Below are 25,877 nucleotides of genomic sequence, written 5' to 3'. Positions count from 1 at the left end.
CTCCTTATCAGCCGTCTTTCTCTTCGTCTTTTCTTTCTCCTCCTTCTTCTTCTTTGTCTTCTTCTTCTTCTTCTTCCTCCTCCTCTTCTTCTTATTCCTCCCCTTTCCCCTCCTCCTCCTTCTTCTTCTTTTTCTTCTTTTTCCTTTTCTCCTTCTTTGTTGTCCATCTTCTTCCTATTCTTTTCCTTCTTCTCACCTTTATTCGTTCTTTTGTAGAAAATCGAAAAAGAACAAATAAGACGGCTTCTTATCAGACATCCTTCTCTTCTTCCTCCTCTTTTTCTTCTTCTTCTTCCAAATCTTCTTCTTCTCCTTCTGTCCCTTCTTCTTCTTTTTCTCCTTTTCCTCCTTCTCACGAAAAAACGAAATAAGAGGTAAGGAACTCGAGAAAAGATGCTCTATTTGACATACGCCGAAAAGAAATGATTGCAAAGGAAAGAAGGAAAAAGGGTAAAAAAGATAGAAGAGAAAATCAAGTATCCCTACTTCTCCTCTAAAAAAAGTAAAGATAACAGATTTAAAAAAAGACGGAGGGGAAAATTGGAGCAATAGAGCTTGATATTGCTGACACACGAGACACGTGTAGAAGAGGATGACATTTGTCACCGACTATAGAGTCCTAATTAGTACTCCACCCGAAAATTGAAGTAGGTTTCACGGGGACCTAAAAATAACACAATTCCAAGCAACGATAAAATACATTTCTTAATTAAGGCGCACTTTCGCAGCAAATAATTTAAACGAGGAAAATAGAGCATCACGTCAAGCGCTATTTGCAGACGAAATAATCATTGAATGATAGGGGTTTAAAACTCAACAGAGAGAAAAAGTTTAAAATAAAGCGCAAAGCCAAAATCATATCCTGATCATCTTTAATATGGGAGAATATCACATATGAATAACATGTATAAACATAGGGTAACATTATTAATGCGAGAAGGACCCACAATTTCGGAATTGACAGGTATGTAGGTTCTTTCACTTTACTTTCAATCGAGAGGGTTGGGGGTTCGAGTCCCATCCCAGCATCTGGATCCTTTGGGAAGACAATAAGTCATTGTCTTGCCTCACTGCACCCAGGTGTAGTAAGATGGTAGCTGACATTCTCTGTTTGAAATTTTAATATCTTCGATTGGCTATATCTAAAGTAATGATAGAGAGTGTAATTTGTATAGACTTATAGTAGCTTGCTGCGCTATATGAATTACCGTATCATTACGACACAATATTATGGGAATGGGAACTGGGAACTGGGAACTGACGAATATGGACAATATTGAAGGAATTCAGTTATTGGTTCAACATTCCCGAAAAAAAAAAAGCAAAGGGCGGTGACCTGCGTCCAGTAGCTTACGTCATGCAAGATGGCATCAGAAGATGGGGAAGGGGTGGAGAGAAAGAGAGGAAGGAGGAGATATGAGGCCCACTCTGGGAATACTTTGATTTCGTGACGGCATATTTTTTAAAGAGATACCATATTCCGTTTCCACCCCCCTCTTGTGGCCATCGCTGTTCCTTATTAGTGTGGAATTCAAAACACGACCGGTTATGCTTTCAATTCTAAGTCTGCCCTTTCTTTGATTATTCGTCATGGCTGATGACTAGTTGCTTAGCTACGGGGGTACGGGGGCATGTGCCCCCCCCCCCGTCGAATAGCAAACACAGCAAAAGGAAATAAAAGGACCAGAGATTTTTTAAGATGATGGAAGGCCTTACCCTGCTAACCAATTTCTCAATTTCAACCCAGAGCAAATGGCCCATAATCATTCAAACTTAGCCCTCAAGCTACCCTAAAACCCTATTAGTTTGTAATCCTAACCATGCTAACCTGAACCCGAACCCTAGCTCTATATCTCCGCTGCAATGAACCCCGGAGGAAACGTTGCAGGAGCGAAGTCGGAGAAACCCTCCCACACCCCCTCCCACCACAGGCCTTGTTATTCAGCATAACACTCACTGACTAAGACAAGTTACCCCCCCCCCCCTCCTCATAATCCCTAAACGTTTACACTCTTGCTATGCCATTGACCATTAATACGCAGTACTTTGAACCCTTATCGGTGAACAGGAGATGACGATTACCAAAAATATATTTAAAATGAAGGAAAAATTTGAGGAGAATGAACGCCCTGTGATGTTTAAGTCTGTGACCCACGTGACAAGTATTAGATCTTGTCTTCCATTCTCACGGAATCGAGAAAGAAAGGAAAGAATCTATAAATTCTTATAAATTCAACAGACAGGAATAATGAAATGAGTATTTTAGTTAGTTTTTTTTCCCCAGGCGTTTGGTGTTATGGGCATTGTTAAAAAGATTTATTTTCATTTTTAAAAGCTCACTCCATTGTTTTTGTTTTAAAGGACAATGCTACTCAGTATAGTTGTAATAATAGGCCTAATTGAACATAATTTATGCGATAGTAAGAATACTACGTTTAGAAAAGGATACGAAAAACTGTACATATTCATTCTTCCTATAAGTCTTGAAGAAAAAAATTGTCAGCTTTTTGTTGCAAGTTCACAAAGTTTTACTGGGATGAATCAGATTTTCTATTTTCATATTTTCTTTAGAATTTCTTATCCGAAAACTGATGAATTTTGACGTCTTGAACCATTGCTCTTTCGATCGGAAAATTCTTTATTTCCTGAGCCACGACCAAAAGCGTGCGAAGTGATGAAGTTAGCAACGATTCAAACATTGTCAATTTGATAATTTATACCATATAATAGGAGCCATTGGAAAAAGGTGATGAAATGTTGAAGGGTCTCGAGAAGTATTATCATCGAGTGAATTTTTATTTCTACGTTAATTTCGAGTTTTATTTTCTAGGATGTACAACATTTCATTTAACGACTACGAATATACAATGTAATAGCTTGGTTCGTTTTTATTGTGTTTGATTGTTATTGGTTGTCTTTGGACTTTGCCATTTTTAAAGTAATGAATAGAACTAATATAGAACATATCTACAACAAACAAACAAACAAAAACCAGAAGAACAATCGGACGACACTCGTGCATGCGATTAGCCTGACTCACAGCTGATCGGTCATATTCTCTGACTAAAAGGCTTATGATTCCAACCAGCTTCTATATGAGCGCTCTGGACCTCAACAGGGGAGAAAGGAAATTCTAGTCTCCTAGTTCAATATGGGGGGGGGGGGGGGGGTCAAAGTAATCGGATCGGCAGCCAATTCAGAGATCGACAGTTTCATCGTGAAACCTTCAAATTGTCAATAGCCTACCAAGACCGATGTTGTCTATGAAATTGGGAAAGGTTAAAAACTTAGTTTTGAGTCGGTCTTGTGAACTCCCAGGACGACTGCGGAAAAATAACGCCATACAGTATAGATCGAAATGATGATGATATGATGAAAAACGAAAAAAAAGATGCAGAAACCAATAAATCAAATCAAATCAAATCAAATCGAGACTGAAGAAGTTGTGCCTAGCAGAATTATGAGCTTGTCCATACCTGCCCAACAGATGGCGCCAGAGGAGACATTTTCACCATGTCCACTGGCATGCTGGATTGAACACAAAATCCATCCCATTCCCTTCAAGTTTCAAATTTCTCAGTTTTATTGACAAGTATAAGGGAATAAAGCTGAGAAAATTGAAAATTGAGTTATAGTCAACCTTAAAAACACAGTCAATCAATTAACAATAGTAAATAAATTCTGAAATGATAATGTCACGATTAATGATGAATGCAACCCATGTTTTCATACCTATAATTCGGATGAGGATAATTATAGCATTGAAGGACTCTGGCATAAATGTACAGTGGTACTTGTATTACTATAGTTATTATTATCAATGTTATTATTGTTATGATGACGATAATTGTTTTCATAAATCATTCTTTCATTATCATTATTATTATCATTGTCTTTATCATCACCATCATTTTGTATGCGCTTTGTATCTTATGAAAAGGCGTGTAATAAATAAATTGTTATTAATATCATCATATTTTTTTTGCTCGATTCTGATCAACTCTATTCTGTCTATACTAGAAGAAAATACGTTCTATCATTTGTTAACCTTGTGATGTTTTGTATGTTATCATCTTGCCTGGAAATAAAATAAATTAATAAATTAAAAACTTTAGGTGGGTAAAACAAGTGAAGGTGATAATGACGTCCCTCATACCTTATCAGACCTTTCTACAAATACATACATCACGTTAACTTTCCCCCCTCTCCTAGTTCATTTTAGTTCACATCTGATCTAGTTCGGGTAACATGCCTGAATCATAACGCATCACGATCCGGCTTTTTCCGCTTTTAGTTCTCTCGACAGACAATGGCTAAACATTACAGAGGTCGAACTAAAGGGAATAGAACGCCGGTTCCTTTTCCGCCACAAAAATACTAAAATAACCTCCTTGATGTAGGTTTCTCCCCTCCCCCTCTCTCTCCATGTCTCTCTGTCTCTCTCTGTCTCTCTCTCTCTCTGTCTGTCTCTCTCTCTCTCTCTGTCTCTCTCTCTCTGTCTCTCTCTCTGTCTCTCTTTCTCTTTCTCTCTCACTCTCTATGGCTCTCTCTCTCATTCTCTATCCATGTTTGTCTGTCTCTATCTCTCTTTCTCTTTTTCTAATCTATAGAATTGTTGTTTAGTTGTCTGTTAGTTAACTTGACCGAAGATTCTAAGGTCGTGGGATCGAGTCCCGCGGTGCAGCACCAATGTCCTTTGGTTAGACAGTAATCTACATTAATTTTGCCACTCCCCACCCAGATGTTTAACGGGTACCGGTAGGAAAGAGATGCTTGAATGCTATGATCACTGAACCTGGTTGCCAAGCTAGATCCGGGGTAATAGTAACGCGCAATGAGCACCCTACCAGTTGGATTTGAGCGATATAAAAGTATCCAGTATTATATTATCATCATATTCTTCTTTATTAAACAAGAAAACCTCCTTATTTAATCAAAGTTTGTTAATATAACATTAACTAAGAAATGAAAGCTTTCTGTCCAATTTGGTAGCCTATAGGAAAAGGCTGTTCTCATATAAACACCAGTTGGAACCACCTCGAAAAGAAAAAAAACAAAAACTTCAAGAACCTTCCCTGAACAGATATTGGTTGCCCTGTTCAGCCCTTGAGTCCTGAACTGTTATTTGATGAACAGAACTGTATTTAGACTGGCCACCTGTTACCAAGACAAAGCTCTCCGCCCTGGCCACAGACGAATAGAGGGATTGATAGTTTATGCCAATTGAGAATTACCCGAAAATATCTAAAGTTCGCGTACTGACACTAAAAGCGAGATATTCATTGATTTTTAAAAACTAACTTTATTTTCATTATTGCAAAGTTGAAACTTTGATTCGACAAAGTTATCAAAATTCAATGCTTGGAAACATTCGAAGTAATGATTATGATAAATTACAAACGCTTAAATACAGCCCCGGCAAAGCACCTGAATAGCTCTCCGAACGCTGCTGAGATTGTGTGAGATCACAGTATGGACATGATTTGCACAAGCAGACGATGTCCCATGGACATGACGTATCATCCCGCCCCCCCCCCCCCCCCCACTCAGTGTTATTTAGGGTACGCATATGCTCGTTCCCTCTTTTTTAAAGCACCCCCTATCTGAGTACTGCCAACATTTCCGAACCCCCCCCCCCTTTCTCGGGCTTTTCGCGGGCTTTTCCTGCCTTGGAGACCCCCCTAAATTCGGAAAAATGCTCAATTTACCCCCCTAAATTCGGAATAATTTCTCAGGAGTCCAAAGAGATGAGAGACAAAAAGAAAAAACACCCCCTTTTTAAAGAAATCTCCGGGTGAAAAGTCAAATACACCCCTTTTCTTACAATTCTCGGGCCGGACCTTGTCTCACGAAAAGTACCCCTTTACCGGACATTTTGGTAACACACATGCGGTCATTCCGACCCCGGAGTAGGGGGTGGGGGGGGGGGGGCGGGCGTATCATCCACATTTTATGGAGATGTGAATTGTAGCGGTACGGTCAGTTCTCATTGTTCGCCTACTATATGGATCCAACGGTCTCCGTTTCGAAACGGACTCACGTGTTTTCAGTCCTCTAACGTTATAAATCATATCTGATTGTTACGGTACGCGTCTGTAAAAACGTATTTTCGGCTTACACAAAAAAACACACACAGTCACACACGCACTCCCACATCTAGTTCAGTTCATACACAATGCGCAGAATGGGGGGAATCCCGCGCCTCCATTGACCTACCTTTGGTAACAAACAGCATTGCCAGAACAAACAAAAAACAAAAAAATAGCCTCTGGACTGTAATTGATGAGAAATGGAATCAATAAATTGAATTGGCACTCACTCCCCCCCCCCCCCCCGTCCAATTTGTGAAAATGATAAGAACCATTAAACTTGTGATATACAATAAAAGAGGTCTTTTATAAGTACTGAACGTGGTCTTTATGTCGGCCTATCGGTTTCTTTAGTATAGGTTTCAATGAGAAACCATAAGCAACGTTTTTTTTCTTCTCCAGATGAATAAGCGTTGTCACGCACCGTGGAAGGCCAAAAATATCGAAATGAATTGTGTTCCCTAGATTATAATGGTGAAGCTTGAAAGGACAATAAAGAAAAGGATAACAGTCAGGTCTCAAATTTCACAATAAAAAATTGCATGAGCAAAAGTCAACCTACTCCTAATTCTCTCTCTCTCTCTCTCTCTCTCTCTCTCTCTCTCTCTCTCTCTCTCTATCTGTCTCTCTCCTTTTCAATGTCTTTCTCTCCCACACTCCATTACCCTGTTTGTATCTCTCTCTCTCTCTCTCTCTCTCTCTCTCTCTCTCTCTCTCTCTCATACACACTTTCTCTTTGTTGCTGTTGTTGCTCTTGGTTGTTTTTTGCGTTTTTTTTTTTTTTACAAATGGTAAAATAATATTAATTATAAAATAAACATAATTATGATAATAGCTCACATCCAGGTAATAATGACATTATACTGACCTTAAGTTTATCAAAAATAAAAATAAAATAAAATAAAATGGATGCAATGATATGAAATATATTTTGTATTATTTTATTAGGAATGCCTATGTTTACAAGTATTATCTTAGATACGTAGAATAGTATGTAGCTTAAGTGTATACCTGTATTCAATAATTGTTCATATATATGTATACATACATTTTTATTTGTTAAGATACTGTACTTTAAAGATGAAGACCAGTTATGGTCATGCGATTGCATTGTGAAAGAAACGTTATGGAATCGATCATAAAAGGTTGATCATCTAGCATAAGTATTGGTGTACTGCAAGGTTCTGGAATAATCAAAATGATAAGAAATTTGGCCCAGTCTTGGTAAAGTTACAAGCACTGTACACATAAAGATGTATATGGGACTACGCGGCACGTGCGCGACACATGCGTTATATCTATCAGGTCTAAATAGATATAATGATGTACCAAATATATCAATTAGTAGGCGGTTTCTCGGCAAAATTTGTACGATCACGTATTAGTCAAAAAATATTCTTTCACATGCATGAGCTTCCATTTCATTGTTTGAGAGGGGGCGTTTCCAAAACTGGTCTTTACCTTTAAAGGTATCAGACATGATTAGCATTTTATGCGTTTTTCTGGTCACGTTATCCATACAAGATCTTTGTCAAACATGTATTTAATATTGTTATATTAATGTATTTGAGCGTTTGAATAATAGAACCTCAAACAAACAAACAAACAAACATATATTCGGAATAAAAATATGGTAATACATCTCGTACAAGTAAACAAATCTTTTGAAGAAGAAATCACTTTTTCTTAATTATGTCATGACATTTCAAATGGTAACAGCGTGGTAGGCCGAAGGCCAGCGAGACCGAAAACCATATATGTGCAATTATACGACATACAGTACATGCTTGCGTACACATATTTGGCTTTTGGTTGTCATTTTGTGAGCTTATAGCTTGTTGACTATGATAATGATCACAATTATGACAAACCTTCGAATTTAAATTTAATTTCACTTCACTCAACTTGTGACTATAAAACATTGATGACACTTCAGGATACAGGTGTGATAAGGCAGTGAATAGAATATATGTTGAAATTCACAAAAAGCATTGAAGACTTCTTTATTCAATTTATATTGTCAATCATAATTATAACATCATGGAACGACCCATATTTATAGAAACATACGGAATATATGTAATATAATTTACGAGGCCTGATAAAATTGAGTTAAAGATACATATTCTATAGCGACAAATAATGAGGAATTTGACGGTAATTACTAATGTCTAATAAACCTATCGAGATAATCCAAAGTGTAATTGTATACTAAAGCCAGTGCGCTATTGATGTAAGCTAAACCATTTTGATTTAACCCTAAAAAGGCGGGGTATTTGAGGTATTAATACGGCCGGGGGGGGGGGGGACATTATGGCCCCCCTTTAAGATCTCGGCCGTGAAACGGCTGATCGCCGCATGTCAATCGAAGTGTTTAGAATACTATGGTAGATTTAATTTTTTGAAAAATTCATTCATTTGCATATTTATGGTAATTTATGCAAATAAGGTCATAACATTCACATTTTTACCCCTAAATCATATATTCTTCATATTTAAACATTAGTTTTCATTACATATATTCTTTAGAGCATTTGGAATAATAATACCAACAATAAATTGGAAGAGTGGCGTTATTCCTTATGTTATCTCCTGATTTGATAATTTCTTATGTATTTCTTTGTTTTTTAAGCCTTATTAGGGTTAAAAATCAGTTTGCATAATGGTAAAAAGGAAGGATCATTTGATATCTTTCTCGTCTAGCGTTCAGTCACGACTCGGGTGTGAATTTATTTTGATGACCTTTTCTCATGAGCAGTTCTTATAAAGTTGATGGATAATTCGTGAGCGCAGCATAATAAGACATGTTGGTCGAAGATATGGAGTTGAGTCAGTTCTCCATGACCAATTACCTTTATAACGTATAATGGGTAATAATCCAAATGAGAACCCACAATTGATCGCTCTAAAAATATATACTTTTATCCAACTGAGTGAAACTGTGTGTATTACAACTCTTTGCAAAAATCTAGATACACGTTTTCATCGCCCATCGCTGCTTCAACTACACCTTTGGGAAACTTCGGAAAGAAACGAGCGAAGGCCGAAAGTATCCCGTCACGTGATCGGAAATAACTCTTTTGGACACACCCTTCTTCACCCTCCACCAATAAGGTGGTGTCTTTGATGTAGACCAGTCGCCCCTCGGGATACACGATAATGCGCATGCTCGACAACAATGGTGGATCCGGTAGAGGTTCGACTTTTGTGTAACGCTTAATCATGATTTCTTCAAAGTAGGAAATATCTAGCTTTATATCGGGATTGAAGTACATGAAGGAGAACCAACCATTTGTCTGGACCCGCATGTGGAATCTAGCGGCTCCTATATGATCGCTCTCAACGCTGTGCTCGCGATGGATGAAGCCGTCTTTCCGCGCGAGGCGATAGCGGAGAAAGCTATGGTGATACACGTTGGATTGTGAATGGAAGTCCAGAGGGATGGCGCAGAGCGTCGGGTAAGCCCCGAAACCCACATCCACCAAGTGCTTGGTCGCTTTGCTCGCCAGTTCGTGCACTATTATGACGGGATGCTCGTTGCCGGGCCCGATGATAAAGCTGGTCAAAGATACGTCGAAGCCAAGCACGCGTAGAACATGAAAGCAGAAGATATTAAGATGATAGCACAGTCCTCCAATCTTGGACAAATTGTCCTTCTTAATTTCAGCCAATGATGGCACGTGTCTCTTCAGAGGGGGCGTGGCGATGTTGCTCACGGTCTGATATGGAATATGATGGTGCCACGCCCTTATCACGTCATTTAAGAACGCTTTCCGATCTCTGTCGAGTTTGATCGCAGGTGACACCACACAAAGCACATCGCTCAAGAAAGACAATGCTTCTTGTCGGGTAATGATGTCACTGCTCTCCATATCTTTGTCGTTTAGTATTGCGTTTGATATTTCCGTCGAAGAGCCAAAACAAATACTATCACTAACGACTATAGTAAAATATATTTCCCGGAATCCTAATACCTGTAGTCAATAGAAACAAGCAAAGCAAGATCCGTTTTATTGTTTTTTTTCTGAAGAAACCTCATCGCAATCTTCTACGTAAAAATAAAGACTGACTGAATAATATATTATGAGTATAATCCATGTACATGACGTATCATCCACATTATGGAGATGTGAATTGTAGCGGTACGGTCAGTTCTCAGTGTTCGACTACTCTAAGGCTCCAACGGTCTCCGTTACGAAACGGACTCACGTGTTTTCAGTCCTCTAACGTTATAAATCATATCTGATTGTTACGGTACGCGTCTGTAAAAACGTATTTCGGCTTACACAAAAAAAAACACACAGTCACACACGCACTCCCACATCTAATTCAGTTCATACACAATTAGCAGAAAGGGGAAATCCCGCGCCTCCATTGACCTCACTTTGGTAACAAACAACATTGCCAGAACAATACAAAAATAACCTCTTGACCGTAATTGATGAGAAATGGAATCAATAAATTGAATTGGCACTCACCACCCCCCCCCCCGTTCAATTTGTGAAAAGGATAAGAACCATTAAACTTGTGATATACAATAAAAGAGGTCTTTTATAAGTACTGAACGTGGTCTTTATGTCGGCCTATCGGTTTCTTTAGTATAGGTTTCAATGAGAAACCATAAGCAACGTTTTTTTTTCTTCTCCAGATGAATAAGCGTTGTCACGCACCGTGGAAGGCCAAAAATATCGAAATGAATTGTGTTCCCTAGATTATAATGGTGAAGCTTGAAAGGACAATAAAGAAAAGGATAACAGTCAGGTCTCAAATTTCATAATAGAAATTGCATGAGCAGTCAACCAATTTTATTCCTAATTCTACCGCTCCCTTCCTCCCTCTCTCTCTCTCTCTCTCTCTCTCTCTCCTTTTCAATGTCTTTCTCTCCCACACTCCCTGACCCTGTTCCTCTCTATCTCTCTCTCTCTCTCTATCTCTCTCTATCTCTCTCTCTCTCGCTTTCTCTTTGTTGCTGTTGTTGGTTTGGGTTCTCTTTTTTTGCGTTGGCGTTCTTTAAAGGCCCACTGCACTACTTGTAGCTACTTGCGCCCTCTATATAACAAACAATGCCTAATCGGTGACCATTGGTCCCCCATGATCCTCTTGTTCTTATGTTAACTGAGAGCTGAGTTGATGAGATAACCACCTGTCCAGTGACCTTGCAGGGCAGTCGTATCCCTGCTATAAACTACGGCAGATAAGCTTTAACAAATGGTAAAATGATATAAAATATAAAAGTAAAATTAAAACAAAGAACGAAAACGCTTATTAATTGATAAGAATGAGTTTTCTGCCATTACATTCCTTTCCAGCATTCTATAGAACAAAAGACTGGTGTACATTGTTTGGATAGATGATTATTTGGCTAACCATGTATGCAGATACAGCATTATGTACAAACTCTTGGTTTTAAGTTATAATGTATTCATCGGAAATTGGCACCAATTATCTGCGAGAACTAATCCAGGAGTTCAAACCCTCACGCAATCTATGGTCATCTTCACAATTAAACCTCGTGTCTACTTCGTAGTCAACTCTTTCTTATGGTCATTGCTCTTTTTGCAAAGCTTCTGCTGAACTTTGGAACAAACTACCTTTACATGTAAAACAAACCTGTCAGACTGTCAACCATTCAAAACTTGTCTTAAAACACATTTTATTCAAAATTGCTTTCGATGATTAACTTATATACTCTGTTCACAGTGATGTATATTTAATATATGTATTGTAATTGTAGGTTTATTTGTAATTTTTTGTTTAATCGTTTGCCATTGTATTTTTTTTTTTGTATAGCGCTTAGAGACTTCGGTGGAAAGCGCTTAATAAGACCGGTTTTATTATTATATTTCTTATTATTGCTAAAAAACAGCCTTGTGGTTGAAAGCACTTTTTTAAATCACCGTATTGAAATAAATAAAACAAACAAACAAACCCAGTAGACCATAAAAACTGCAAATTCGTTGTGTAACGACTTTATATACGGTACACAATATTGGGTGGTTCACCCCTTACACAGGGGTTGTGTAAAAAAAATTACACTGCCAATTCGTAGTGTAAAGTTGTGTAATTTTTTCTTAACACAAATGCTGTGTAAATCGTTACACGGCGAATTTGCAGTGTAGAGGTCATCGGTCACGGAGTGCACGGGCGTACAATAAAGGGCGCAATAGTGTAGTGAGCAGTAAACAAAGGATACTCACGCTCTTATTCAATTTAATTCAATTCAATTCAATTCAATATATTTATTACGTCCCCTTACTTGTTTCTCTTCTCTCTTTGTCTCTCTGTCTTTCTTTTGGGCCGCCGTTTTATTTTTTGTTTGTTTGGGGGGCTACGCGCCTGTCACAAGTTTAATAGTAACTTATCCTTTTCAGAAAGGGGGGGGGGGGGGGTGAGTCCTAATTTCATTTATTCATTCCACTTCTCTCTCATGAATTACGGTCCAAAGGTTGATTTTTAATGCTCTGGCAATGTTGTGTCAATTCATTCCACTTCTCTCTCATAGATTATGGTCCAAAGGTTATTTTTCAATTTTCTGGCAACATTGTTTGTTACCAAAAGTGGGGTCTGTGTGTGTGTTTGTGTAGACCGAATTAGGTTTTTACATACATGTAGCAATCAGATATGATTTATAATGTCTGAGGAGTGAGGACTGAGCATCCTAAAATACGTGAGTCAGTGTCGAACCGGGGACCATTGGACCCATATAGTAGTCGAACACGAGAGCCGGGCCGTACCGCTACAATTCACATCTCCATAAAATATTGATGATACGTCATGTACATGGATTATACCCATAATATATTATTCAATTAGTTTTTATTTTTACGTAGAGAATCGCGATGAGGTTTCTTCCGAAAAAACAATAAAACGGATCTTGCTTTGCTGTTTCTATTGACTACAGGTATTAGGATTCCGGGAAATATATTTTACTATAGTCGTAAGTGATATTATTTTTGTTGGCTCTTCGATGGAGATATCAAACGCAATACTAAACGACGAAGATATAGAGAGCAGTGACATCATTACCCGACAAGAAGCATTGTCTTTCTTGAGCGATGTGCTTTGTGTGGCGTCGCCTGCGATCAAACTCGACAGAGATCGGGAAGCGTTCTTAAATGACGTGATAAGGGCGTGGCACCATCATATTCCATATCAAACCGTGAGCAACATCGCCACGCCCCCTCTGAAGAGACACGTGCCATCATTGGCTGAAATTAAGAAGGACAATTTGTCCAAGATTGGAGGACTGTGCTATCATCTTAATATCTTTTGCTTTCATGTTCTACGCGTGCTTGGCTTCGACGTATCTTTGACCAGCTTTATCATCGGGCCCGGCAACGAGCATCCCGTCATATTAGTGCACGACCTGACGAGCAAAGCGAGCAAGCACTTGGTGGATGTGGGTTTCGGGGCTTACCCGACACTCTGCGCCATCCCTCTGGACTTCCATTCACAATCCAACGTGTATCACCATAGCTTTGTCCACTATCGCCTCGTGCGGAAAGACGGCTTCATCCATCGCGAGCACAGCGTTAAGAGCGATCCTATAGGAGCTGCTAGATTCCACATGCGGGTCCAGACAGATGGTTGGTTCTCCTTCATGTACTTCAATCCCGATATAAAGCTAGATATTTCCTACTTTGAAGAAACCATGATCAAGCGTTACACAAAAGTCGAACCTCTACCGGATCCACCATTGTTGTCGAGCATGCGTATTATCGTGTATCCCAAGGGGCGACTGGTCTACATCAAAGACACCACCTTATTGGTGGAGGGTGAAGAAGGGTGTGTCCAAAAGAGTTATTTCCGATCACGTGACGAGATACTTTCGGCCTTCGCTCGTTTCTTTCCGAAGTTTCCCAAAGATGTAGTCGAAGCAGCGATGGACGATGAAAACGTGTATCTCGACTTTCGCAAAGAGTTGTAATACGCACAGTTTCACTCAGTTCGATAAACGTATCTTTTTTAAAGAGATAAAATTTGGATTATACCGATTAGATGTTATAGAATTCATCGGTCATGGAGAACGGACTCAACTCCATATCTTCGACCACCATGTCTTATATGCTGCGCATACAAATTATCCACCAACTTCAGAAGAACTGCTCATGAGAAAAGTTCATCAAAATAAATTCACACCCGAGCCGTGACTGAACGCCCGACGAGAAAGATAACAAATGATCTTTCATTTTTACCAGAACGCTAACTTATTTTTAAATCAAATAGTTTAGTCTACATCCATAGCGCACTGGCTAATAACCAATTACAATTTTGGATTATCTCGATAGTTTTATTAGACATTATTAATTACCGTCCGATTTCTTTATTGTCTACACTTTCTAATGTTTTAGAAAACACACTATTCTCGGACTGTTACCTTTTAAAAAAAATCGTAATATTTTCTCTTCTAGATAAAGCCGTACCTAAACAATTGTATTCTTACCTTAACCAAAACAATTTATCATCAGAAATTCAGTCAGGATTTAGACCACTTCATTCCACAACCACATGTCTCACATAAATTCTGATTGCCTTCTTGATAATATGAATTCGGGTCAGATTACTGGAACAATATTTTACGATCTTAGGAAAGGGTTTGACGTTATTCCACATAAAATAATCATACTTGATAAACTAATTTTCTATGGCATGAATGCCAAGGTGTATGAATGGTTTAAATCTTACTTAATTGGTAGACAACATTGTGTTACTTTAGTATAGATAATCATTGTAGCGAGTATTTAACTGTTAAATCCGGGGTGCCACAAGGGTCAATTCTGGGCCCATTGGTTTTTTGTTTGTATATTAATGATATTAATAATTTAAAATTTCATAATAATTCCAAGATGTCACTTTATGCTGACGATACTGTCATTTTTAATAATTTTTCTGAAGTTCAAGAAAATTTACAAAATGACTTTGATTTAACATGTAAATGGTTTAATATAAATAAGATGTATGTACACCCTCAATAAAGTATGGTAATGTCCTTTGGATCAAAAAGAATGTTGGAGAACAATCGTCTTTCCATTAAATTAAATGGTAATAACTTACAGTGCGTCGAGGCTGCAAAAGTTAGAAAATAGATTTTCGAGATTGATTTTAAATGAGGATTACGACACACCACAATGTACGCTTCTTACGACTTTAAATTAGCAATCGGTCGAACAAAGATTAAATTATCACTTCTGTTTGCTAGTTTTTAAAACAATAAATGTCATGGCCCCAACTTATTTAAAATCACTTATCAATTATCGCACCTTCAACTATTGTACCCGCTATTCATTGAATTCTGTCCTTGACATCCCATACTCCAAAACCGAATTCAAAAAAATAATAATTCTCGTATAAAGCAAGCACCCTATTGAACAAACTTCCTTTCTCAGTCAAATCAACCAAATCAATTCAAACATTTAAGCGCGGATGCCAATTGGCAAAGCATTTATTATAATTGTAGTAGAATCTCTGTTCTTGTTTCCCTCTACCGGTATAATTTTTTTTGTTATGTTATATATGTTTGTACTCTATATTATGTCAAATATGTCAATGTTTAGTTTTTATAAATGCTATATTTTCATGTATTCCATGTATTTTTGTATATCACATATTTATTATGTCGTCCTAGAAGGCGGACTTGGAAAGCAGTTTTTAAAACTGAATGTTCCTACCCTCTATTTTGAATAAAACTTGAATAAATAAATAAATATAATTTTAATATACGGTTCATATGGAAACGTTTGCTTGTATTTGTCTCATAAAAGAATATGAGCACGAACTGACTCCCACACGGTGTTGAGTGCTCAGGGGTCACAGGCCAATGGCTTCATCGGGCAGGTAGTTCCATTATGTGAATGGGTACATTAACTATTACAAAATGAGGGGACACATTACATTGTACAATAGGGACACACATTGTTTTTATTGTGCAGAACATACTCTTTTATTGACTTACTTATTGCATGAAACTATATAACCAAAATGCATTTTGTATTCTTACAATTGGAGTACAAAGAATAATAACAGGTGAATGAAATGCATATACACCACAAACACCTGGGGAGGAAGCATTCATAAATTTGAATACATATAGTTGATAAACGACTCCGATGAAACTATAAAACCAAAATGAAATTTGCGTTCTGGCAATTGGAGTACAAAGAATGATAGCGGGTGAATGAAATGCTTCAACAGCTACACAAACACCTGGGAAGCTAGGAAGCATCTATAAATTTGAATAATTTAGTTGATAAACGACTCCGCATGTGGACGTTTGTTGGAGCAGAAAGCAGTGGATTCTTAACAACACGAACCCATTTAACATAATGTCGGAACGTAAATTAAATTTGGCGCGGTTGGAAAATGCATCTTTCTACCCTGCAACTTAAATGGTACGATCCAGTAAATTAAAACAATAAAATGGCTCTTATTTTAAAATTACTCATTAAATGAAACCCAAAACTTCAGTGATATCAGAAAAAATATGTTATATCTTACTAATAATTAAAAAAAGATGTATAAACATTGTGAAAGTGTCGCATTTTACGATAAAAGACACCGATTTAGCAAAGATCACGTCATTAGTGCGCTTGCATCAGGGAATTCAAGGTCAAAAGGTCAATTCAGACGCTGATGAGTTGTTGGTCGAGCATTTTTGTTTCCTTTATTCCGACAAAATTATACAATCAATCAAAATAAGTTTGATACCAGAAGAAAGCTAACGATTAGTATTTTCATTAACCGCTTGCCCCAAAGTCTCTTGACCACAGTGAAACGAGTGAGAGATTGCGAGATCGGCCAAAGTGTGATTGAAACTCGCTATTTGCTCTTCTCCAACGCAAAAAGAGACGACATTGTGCTGGATAAATGTATTTTTTCCGACAAAAGTACAGAAAATTTGCATATGGTCTTTTTATATTATACTTTATGAAATGTTACCCGAGTGACTTCCGGGCGCCCCAATGCTGGAAAGAAACGCACATTTTAGAAAACTTAACTTTTTCATGGAAAAATGCTTATTTGTTCTATGCACGCAAGTCAGATTGAGCGGATGATACAACGTTTCCATATGTCAGATAAAACATCGCACTATTTATACTATATTGTCTTTTGTTGATGATATGGCACATGCTATTGAGAAATGTTCACACATATGAACATATTTAATTTGCCACTCTCCACCCAGGTGTTAAATGAGTACCGGGTAGGATGCGAAAGTTAATGTGGTTAGATTAGCAAGTGGCGCTTGTAAAATGGCGACTGGCTGCAATACTCCCCAGTGAGTGGAAAATGTGCATACATAGTGTTGCGGGTAAGCCTGAATTCGATGACCGGGGTAATAATATGTTCTGCGCCTAGAAACAAAGTATAAGGCGCATTATAAATGTGAGCTATATTATTATTATATTCCTGGCCTTCTCGAAGGCCTCCAACGCGATCAGCCACAATATTTTTCTTCATAAACTTTTCCACTATGGTGTACGTGCACCGGAAGGCCTTTGAGTGGTTCCGGAGCTACCTTTCAAATAGAAAACAGTATGTTTCCTTGAATAATGTTATTTCAGAATGTCATGATATTAAAGATAAACTTTAGTACTGGTAATGCGATTGCATTGTGAAAGAAAAGGTGTGGAAAGGATCAGAAACAGTTGATCATGTAGCATGTAAGTATTGGTGTGCACTGCAAGGTACTGGAGTCATCAAAATCATAATAAATTTGACCGAGTCTTGGTAAAGTAACGAGCACTGTACACATAAAGCTATATATGGGACAACACACATGGTGTCGGGGCTAGGCCTTACTTTCCTTGTCTTTCTATGCTCATTACTCAGCCATTATACATTTTCTTCCAAAATTATTTGGCACATGTCATTTATTTGTAATCTTGAACATTCAGTGTAAGTTTCGTTTGATTCTGTAAGAATTATTATTATTTTTTTTTTACCAGAACTGGAATTTATCTTTAATTGCGGCGTCCCCCGACGTAGCATATTGGGTCCACTCTTATTTTTTATTTTTATAAATGATTCTTTAAATCGTCTGACATAATTGTCATTCATACTATTTCATATTATTTTCCGATGATACACATTTAGTTTGTTCTCACAGTAATCCACTTACTTTATTCAGAAACTATTAATATTGAACTATTAAAGATTTCTCAGTGTATGAGAGCTGACAAATTATCTTAAAATTGTCAAAAATCTAAATATATGCTATTGAGTAAATCAATAGATTCTTTGCCATCAAATATATTTTGTGATATTAATGTGTCAGAAGACAGTACCTCATATTAAATTTTGGGGAGTAACTGCCGATACAAAACTTTCATGAAAATGTCATATTTATTATATTTGTAGAACCATTTTGCGTAATATTGGGTAATAAATAGATATAATAGAAACTTGTCTCCCAATTTCGTCCTTGTTTATGTTATACCCATCTGTAATATTGCCGTACCTGAATAATGGTCGTCTAGCCGTGGGGAATACGCACAAATCGTTGTTAGATAAACTTTACATGTTTAATTAAATGTTTGTATCAAATGCTATTGCAAATTTTACAAAATCGGATCGTAGTCAGATCGTATAATGTGCGGTGGGCTTAAAACGGGTAAATTTCCCTAGATTATTTACAAATAAATAGGTTTTGTCAGGTATAGTTCTGTTCCAGTATTTCTTTTTGAGGATTTACACTGTCAATGCGGTACATGACAACAAATAATGACGGCTTATTGAGGGTCTCAGTATTTAAAAAAAAGGTCAAATTCCTATTTATTTGTCGCTATAGAATATGTATCTTTAACTCAATTTTATCAGGCCTCGTAAATTATATTACATTATATTCCGTATGTTTGTATGAATATTGTTCGTTCCATGATGATATTTGTGTGAAAATATAATTTGAATAAAGAAGTCTTTAATCTTCTATTCACTGCCTTAGCATACCTGATTTCTGAAGTGTCATCCATGTTTTATAATCAAAAGTTGAGTGGGGTGAATTTAAATTTCAATTCGAAGGTTTGCCATAACCTTTGTGGGAGAAAATACGTAAAGGGGATGGGTCACAAGGATTAAAAAATCTGACGGGCAAGAAGGCAATGCTATCCCCATTATCGCGAATTTGTCTATATTTTGAAATGAAACAGTTTCAAATGTTATTCAGGTGCAGACATCACTGGCACCACCTCCATCTATTTTCTCCCAGTAAACCCTATCTAATCGCAACATATTATCATTATGTAATCATAATCATCATCACCAAGTATTCTGAAACATTCCTTACCATAATCGTCATTATCATTACCATCATCATCATCATCAGCAGCATCATCATCAATACCATTATCAACATTACCATCATCATCAGCAGCATCACCATCAATACCATTATCATCATCATCATCATAATCATCATCATCAGCAGCATCACCATCAATACCATTATCATCATCATCATCATAATCATCATCACCAAGTACTCTGAAACATTCCTTACCATAATCGTCATCATCATCACCATCAATACCATTATCATCATCACCAAGTATTCTGAAACTTTCCTTACCATAATCGTCATCATCATTACCATAATCATCATCAGCAGCATCAGCATCAATACCATTATCATCATCATCATCATAATCATCATCACCAAGTATTCTGAAACATTCCTTACCATAATCATCATCAGCAGCATCACCATCAATACCATTATCATCATCATCATCATAATCATCATCATCAAGTATTCTGAAACATTCCTTACCATAATCATCATCAGCAGCATCACCATCAATACCATTATCATCATCATCATCATAATCATCATCACCAAGTATTCTGAAACATTCCTTACCATAATCGTTATCATCATTACCATAATCATCATCAGCAGCATCACCATCAATACCATGATCATCATCACCAAGTATTCTGAAACATTCCTTACCATAATCATCATCATCATTACCATAATCATCATCAGCAGCATCACCATCAATACCATTATCATCATCACCAAGTATTCTGAAACATTCCTTACCATAATCGTCATCATCACCACCATCAATGCCATTATCATCATAATCATCATCAGCAGCATCACCATCAATACCATTATCATCATCATCATAATCATCATCACCAAGTATTCTGAAACATTCCTTACCATAATCATCATCATCATTACCATCATCATCATCAGCAGCAGCAGCATCATCATCAATACCATTATCATCATCACCACCACCACTATCATCATCCTTTAACCTTAATAAGCACCATCTAAAAACACATTTCTGTAAACATGACGAGGGTGCGTAGCAGCGCAGCCCCCTATTAAGACAAGATACGAAAAATTTACATTTTTTAGAGTTAAAAGGGCTGTTGGACACTCCTACCATTCAGAGACATGTGGAGGCTGCCGAGATTCCAGAAGGAAATATACATGTATATCTATTAAAGGCATTGGGGGGGGGGGGGGAGGGTATTTTGTTCTCATTATCTCTTCATCATTTTCACCATCCTAGGTAACTATTGACTTTCTCATCTTCAATATTTTCGACCCATCCATAAAATCGTTACAGGCAATATTATTCCCAACCATCACTATCATCTTCATCATCAGCGGAAGCATTGTTACCCTCCCCACCATCATCATAATCCCCGTCGTCATCAGAAACATCAGCATCATCATCACCATCATCATCATCATCATCATCATCGCAATCATCATCATCGCAATCATCATCATCATCATCGCAATCATCATCATCATCATCTCAATCATCATCACCATCATCATCATCATCATCGCAATCATCATCATCATCATCATCATCGCAATCATCATCATCATCATCATCATCGCAATCATCATCATCATCATCATCGCAATCATCATCATCATCATCATCATCATCCTCTACATCATCATCATCATCACCATCATCAACATCATCATCGCAATCATCATCATCATCATCATCATCATCATCATCATCATCGCAATCATCATCATCATCATCGCAATCATCATCATCACCATCAACTTGACCAGCACTTTGATACAGTCACGATCAATTACCCGAACCATCAACGCTCACCTGAAGGCAAAATCTAAGCCCCAACTAAAAATAGAGAAACTAAGAAACGCAGGACCTCGATTGCCCCTTTTTGGAGGAAGACCTTTTCTCTGTTTTATTTGAATAATTCATTTCGATAAGAATGACAATCTCTATACCTGTATTACATTCATTCTTCCTCTTTTCTTTATTCCTTTTGTTCATATTAATTATGTTTTCCTCACTAGGTGTCTAACTTGATTTGGGCATCCAAACCTATAAAAGGATCAGAATTCTGCTCCGACTAATAGAGGCTACAGATCTAAAAGAGTTGAAGCTATTGTAGTGGCTAAACCAAATTGCAGGACGATCCCTTTCAGTATCATGGAAGTCATTTTGAACAGCCAAGCTTTGCAATTTTGCCAGGGCATACAACCAAAATGACTCGAAGCCGAATTCAGAAATTTCTTCCTGCCAAATTTCAATAACTGTGAAAACGAGATGTGTCTTACTTTATATTTAATTTGCATAAATCATGTCATATTCATACTTCAATTCTGTAATCCTGAACAGTTTAGCGAAGATGTCGACCAAATTGTAATTCAGAAAATTCATTGCATCCCCAGAAATAAAAAAACAAATTATATTCGCAAAAAAGAATATACATCAATGAACAGAATCTTTTATACATTGAAACATGGAGCATGTACACATCTTGAAGTTCCTCAAAGTAAAGCTATCCATGATATTTGAGAGGAAAGTAATGAGACAAAATTCAGTTCTTTTTGTCCAAATGCAGTTTACGCATGTAGCCCATGAATACATAACAAAGATTCGATGCATGAAGAATTTTGTAGCAATGCTAGCATCAGTTTGTCCTCTGTGCTTTTTTCGTTGCTCACGAGTACACAAAGTTTTTTTTCTATCGCTCCATTACACACCATATATTCCATATGCCATAATATATATAATACACATTCATATAATATACCCAATATGAAAAAATACTTTAATACATTAATGTTTCAACGTATCCCATCTATTCATGATTATTTGCAACCTTCTAATGTATGTATAGAGTCCATTACAAAATCTGCACACTCCTTTACATGTTAACATGTTCATGTAAAGAAATGTTTATCTATCTTGCGTTCTCTCTCTACATAATCCTACCTACATTTCATGTTTCGCATTTAAAAAAAGTTATGTATAATTATAAAATGTACATAAATAATGTTTTGTGTTCGTTAGCATTTACCATATTATATGTGGTTAGGCAATTCACAATAGAAGTTCACCTCCCGAAACCAAACATTACACTAATTTCTCTTTTTACAATATAAATTTCATCTTGATTTAACTAAATCATCATGCTGAAAAATGTACACACATAGAATTCATTCATTCATTTAGACATATAACAAAAAAAAGGAACAGAAAGCATTCTATAAAATTGAAAAAAATTATTAAAAAAGGAATAGACACACGAACAAGACCCCAAAAAAAGAGAATTGCCAAGAAGGCATAATATCTTCTCGTCAAAACTTATAAAAAATGTAGATACATGTATGAAAATTGACATTGGCCAATTCGGGATTTCAGAATTCTGTCTAAATATGGCGTCAATTTTGTCCTGAAAATGACCTAAGTGCTAGCACATATTGAAGGTTGGCTATAATCAACTGTAACTAATTATAACTTAAAGATTCAAAGTCTGCTTTACAAGGGTGTCCGTGTTGAAATGCATGGTAAAATTAATCACATAAATTTGCGATGCATGATTGCAGTTCGGCAAATATCTAGATCGCTTTGAACACGTTGTCTCCTAAGAGTCTGGACTTTAACACATCCTTTCACAACTAGTTAAAACCCTTCAAGTTTTTAACAGATAAAATGCTCTGTTATTAAATCTTGCTGTACAATACCAACATGTTGTCACAAATGTGTGTAATGTAAAGTAGCGACCAGTTGTGATTAACATTACAGACCCTTGCATATTTACCGGTGAATCTTTTTTTCTCCTGATAGGTATGACATCTTTAACATTACATCAAAATTTAGGGGAAAATGATAAAAATATCATCTTAACCAAAATAAAGGCAAATCAGATTACATCTGCAATGCAAGTAAGTACATATGCGCATACCAGAGATTCTTTTAATCACAATCGATACTGAAAGGAATTATTCCATATTTCTATTAGAATCAGTTGCATTCACCAAAAACGTTTAAAACGGTAAGCTACCTGAATGATAACAGAAATTCTATGATGGCTTTAAATCAAGGGTAATACTGGGACCAAGAGGAGTGTCAAGTGCAGCATAGAAAAGAATATGAAATCATAGCACCTACATCAACTACTTTAATATTGTTCCTTGATATATTACTGTGTTTGGCTACTGTGGGCATTTATTGACTTTTTAAAGCATCACTAAAGCTGAAGATTTAAGAGTTACAAAGCTAACCTAATCTTGGAAGGGGGGAGTGACTTTTGGAGTTGGAAAATCACTGCTTGGCTCTCTACTTGGATTACTTTACAGTGGATCACTGAACCTCTCCTAAATTTAAAACAAAAAGTTGGAATAGATGAGCTTAAACATGAGTACATGACCATACCTCAAATTAAAAAAAAAAGAATTTAGTTCGTTTTTAATAATTACCAAGTACATATCATTACTTTAAGTAGCACTAGCCATGCAGTTACATGTATGCCATTTTTCAAAATTGCATTTCCAAACAAAAAGAAAGTGACACTTGACTACAAAGCAAGATGCTACGTTTACTGAAAGCGAAAAATGCATACGATTAAGAAGGGAGGGGAAAATAAAAGCAGGAAGCTAACATATACAACAGCAATAGTAGGACAGGGTACTGCTCGTCCAAGGGGCAACATGGTTCTTGAAAGCACTTGCCCTAACCCCAATTCCACTAGCCTGGGTTTCGATAAAGAACTCGTTATTCAGAATGAATTCTCTCTTGAGAGCAAGCTCACTCTAAATTCGTTGTCCCCAGCAGAAGACTATGAGCAAAGGAGCGTACAAGGGATGTAGAGAGAACAAAAAACATGCATTCAAACTTCAGGGCCCAATTTCACAAAACTTGTCATCAGTGACAAATGACAGTCTAGTATAAGCTACTGAAATCCTTGCTTCTCATTGGTTATCAGCAGATTTGTCACTGATTTTTGTCATCTGTCATTGAAAAAAGGCTTTGTGAAACGGGTCCCTGATCGTCTACATCCACACAATACACTTCAGTCTGTACAACTTATTCTCCATGATAGGTTATCACTTCAGCAATCAAAACTAAAACGTTGAGAAATTGGACAAACCCACATTCCAGATCCTTCCGCATAGCATACAGTGAATTCACCTGCCCAACGAGCACAGTTCGGTTGCCCCAAGACTAGTAGCACTCTGGAGGTTGCAAAGCTACTTTAGATACATAAGGCACAATGGGATTCATTGGACAACAAACTGGACCAAATGGACATTACATCAAATCATATCGTATGTTAACAGCCAGATTGGTGTTACTAAGGTCACACCGTGCATATTAGGTATGAAATAACGCCCTACTGGCTCTCCCATAAATCTTTTTTTACGAAATGGTGGCAAAAGCTGGATTTGAACAAAGCTATTCAAAACACAAACTCCATTGTAAAGTGAGGGCACTATATGACAACAACATAGAGGGGGAGCATAATGGCAGAACCTAGATTCTGACATTTTAGATGCTCCATTTGGGACCCCCCCCCCCCAAAAAAAAAAAAAAAAAAAAAAAAAAAAAATAGAAGGTTAGAATACTGCTATCCTGATTGCTTTCAGTAAAACAAAATTTGATGGAAATTAAATGACCAGCAAACATCATAAACAGTATTTTGTTGCCAAAATCTAAACAACAATACAAGTTTAGTCATATTTTCCACTAGGTAGATTAAAAAAATTATATAAAACAATTACCACATCCTTATAACATGACTTGTACATCGTATCATTACATAATATACAATAATAATGATGAAAATAATCATCATAATTAAAAATAAAGTAACTAAACAGATGTATTCAGTCGGGCCATAGACAAATATTCTGATTGCTTGTTCCGGTCTTGCATTCCCCAGCTCTATTTTTTCCCTCCCTCCTGAAGTCGAGAAGAAGAAGTGAAGGTCTACGTTGCCATGGTTATGACGGTGAGCTGTGATTAATGTTTGGGGGCCTCCCTGGCAGCAGCGATGAGGGGCTTGAGTGAATTGAGGGGCTTGGCTGTACTCAAGAATGGATGCTGTGTGGATAATTGGAGAAAAACATAGAAGTCAATACATGGGACTTACACGAGGATATACCATCAATTGTACATGATAAACATACATTTGTCTCGATTTGCTTTTATTCTTTAAAATAAAAGTTCATGCCATAGATACAACCACAGATATAGCATGATGCTAATTAAGGTTAGTCCTATCAATGTAAAGTGATATGCAATCAGGTCCATCCTATCTCTTATTTCAAAATCAAGCAATCGAGCGTACCCGTTACAAGCTATGCTTACAGGGATTTGCACCTTCTTCCTTGTAATACAAGTTCTTAAATTATATTTATGTTCCTACGTATAAATTGTATCGTTTGAACAGATGTCAAATATGTCAAATATGTTGTCAAATTGAAGGGAAGAAAATAAATGTTCATTTGAATTGAAGAAGAAAAAAAACTTTCATGCAAGAGTT

At 36.9% G+C, this 25,877-nt stretch overlaps 2 protein-coding genes across 4 annotated transcripts in view; both read right to left on the bottom strand.

The window, feature by feature from the left end:
• Nucleotides 1–19,525: 19,525 nt before the first annotated feature.
• On the bottom strand, nucleotides 19,526–23,188 carry LOC115922497 (prostatic spermine-binding protein-like; the record flags this gene model as incomplete). The annotated part of the gene is given in 3 exon segments (XM_030981433.1): nucleotides 19,526–19,739; nucleotides 20,742–21,149; nucleotides 23,154–23,188. Coding segments are annotated over 3 exon segments (657 nt in total), but the record flags the coding sequence as incomplete, so codon positions are not given.
• The window catches only part of LOC592256 (serine/threonine-protein kinase PAK 3), a 56,688-nt gene continuing 52,060 nt past the window's right edge, over nucleotides 21,250–25,877 (bottom strand). For all 3 annotated transcript variants that reach the window (XM_030982126.1, XM_030982124.1, XM_030982125.1), the window contains exon 14: nucleotides 21,250–25,435. In XM_030982126.1, the coding sequence (XP_030837986.1) occupies nucleotides 25,355–25,435 (81 nt within the window). In that variant the 3' untranslated portion in view covers nucleotides 21,250–25,354. The remainder of the gene's footprint in view (nucleotides 25,436–25,877) is intronic.

The sequence above is a fragment of the Strongylocentrotus purpuratus genome, unplaced genomic scaffold, assembly GCF_000002235.5.
Source record: "Strongylocentrotus purpuratus isolate Spur 01 unplaced genomic scaffold, Spur_5.0 spur5_scaffold_12, whole genome shotgun sequence".
NCBI classification, from domain to species: domain Eukaryota; kingdom Metazoa; phylum Echinodermata; class Echinoidea; order Camarodonta; family Strongylocentrotidae; genus Strongylocentrotus; species Strongylocentrotus purpuratus.
This window is presented reverse-complemented; position numbering and strand designations above follow the sequence as displayed.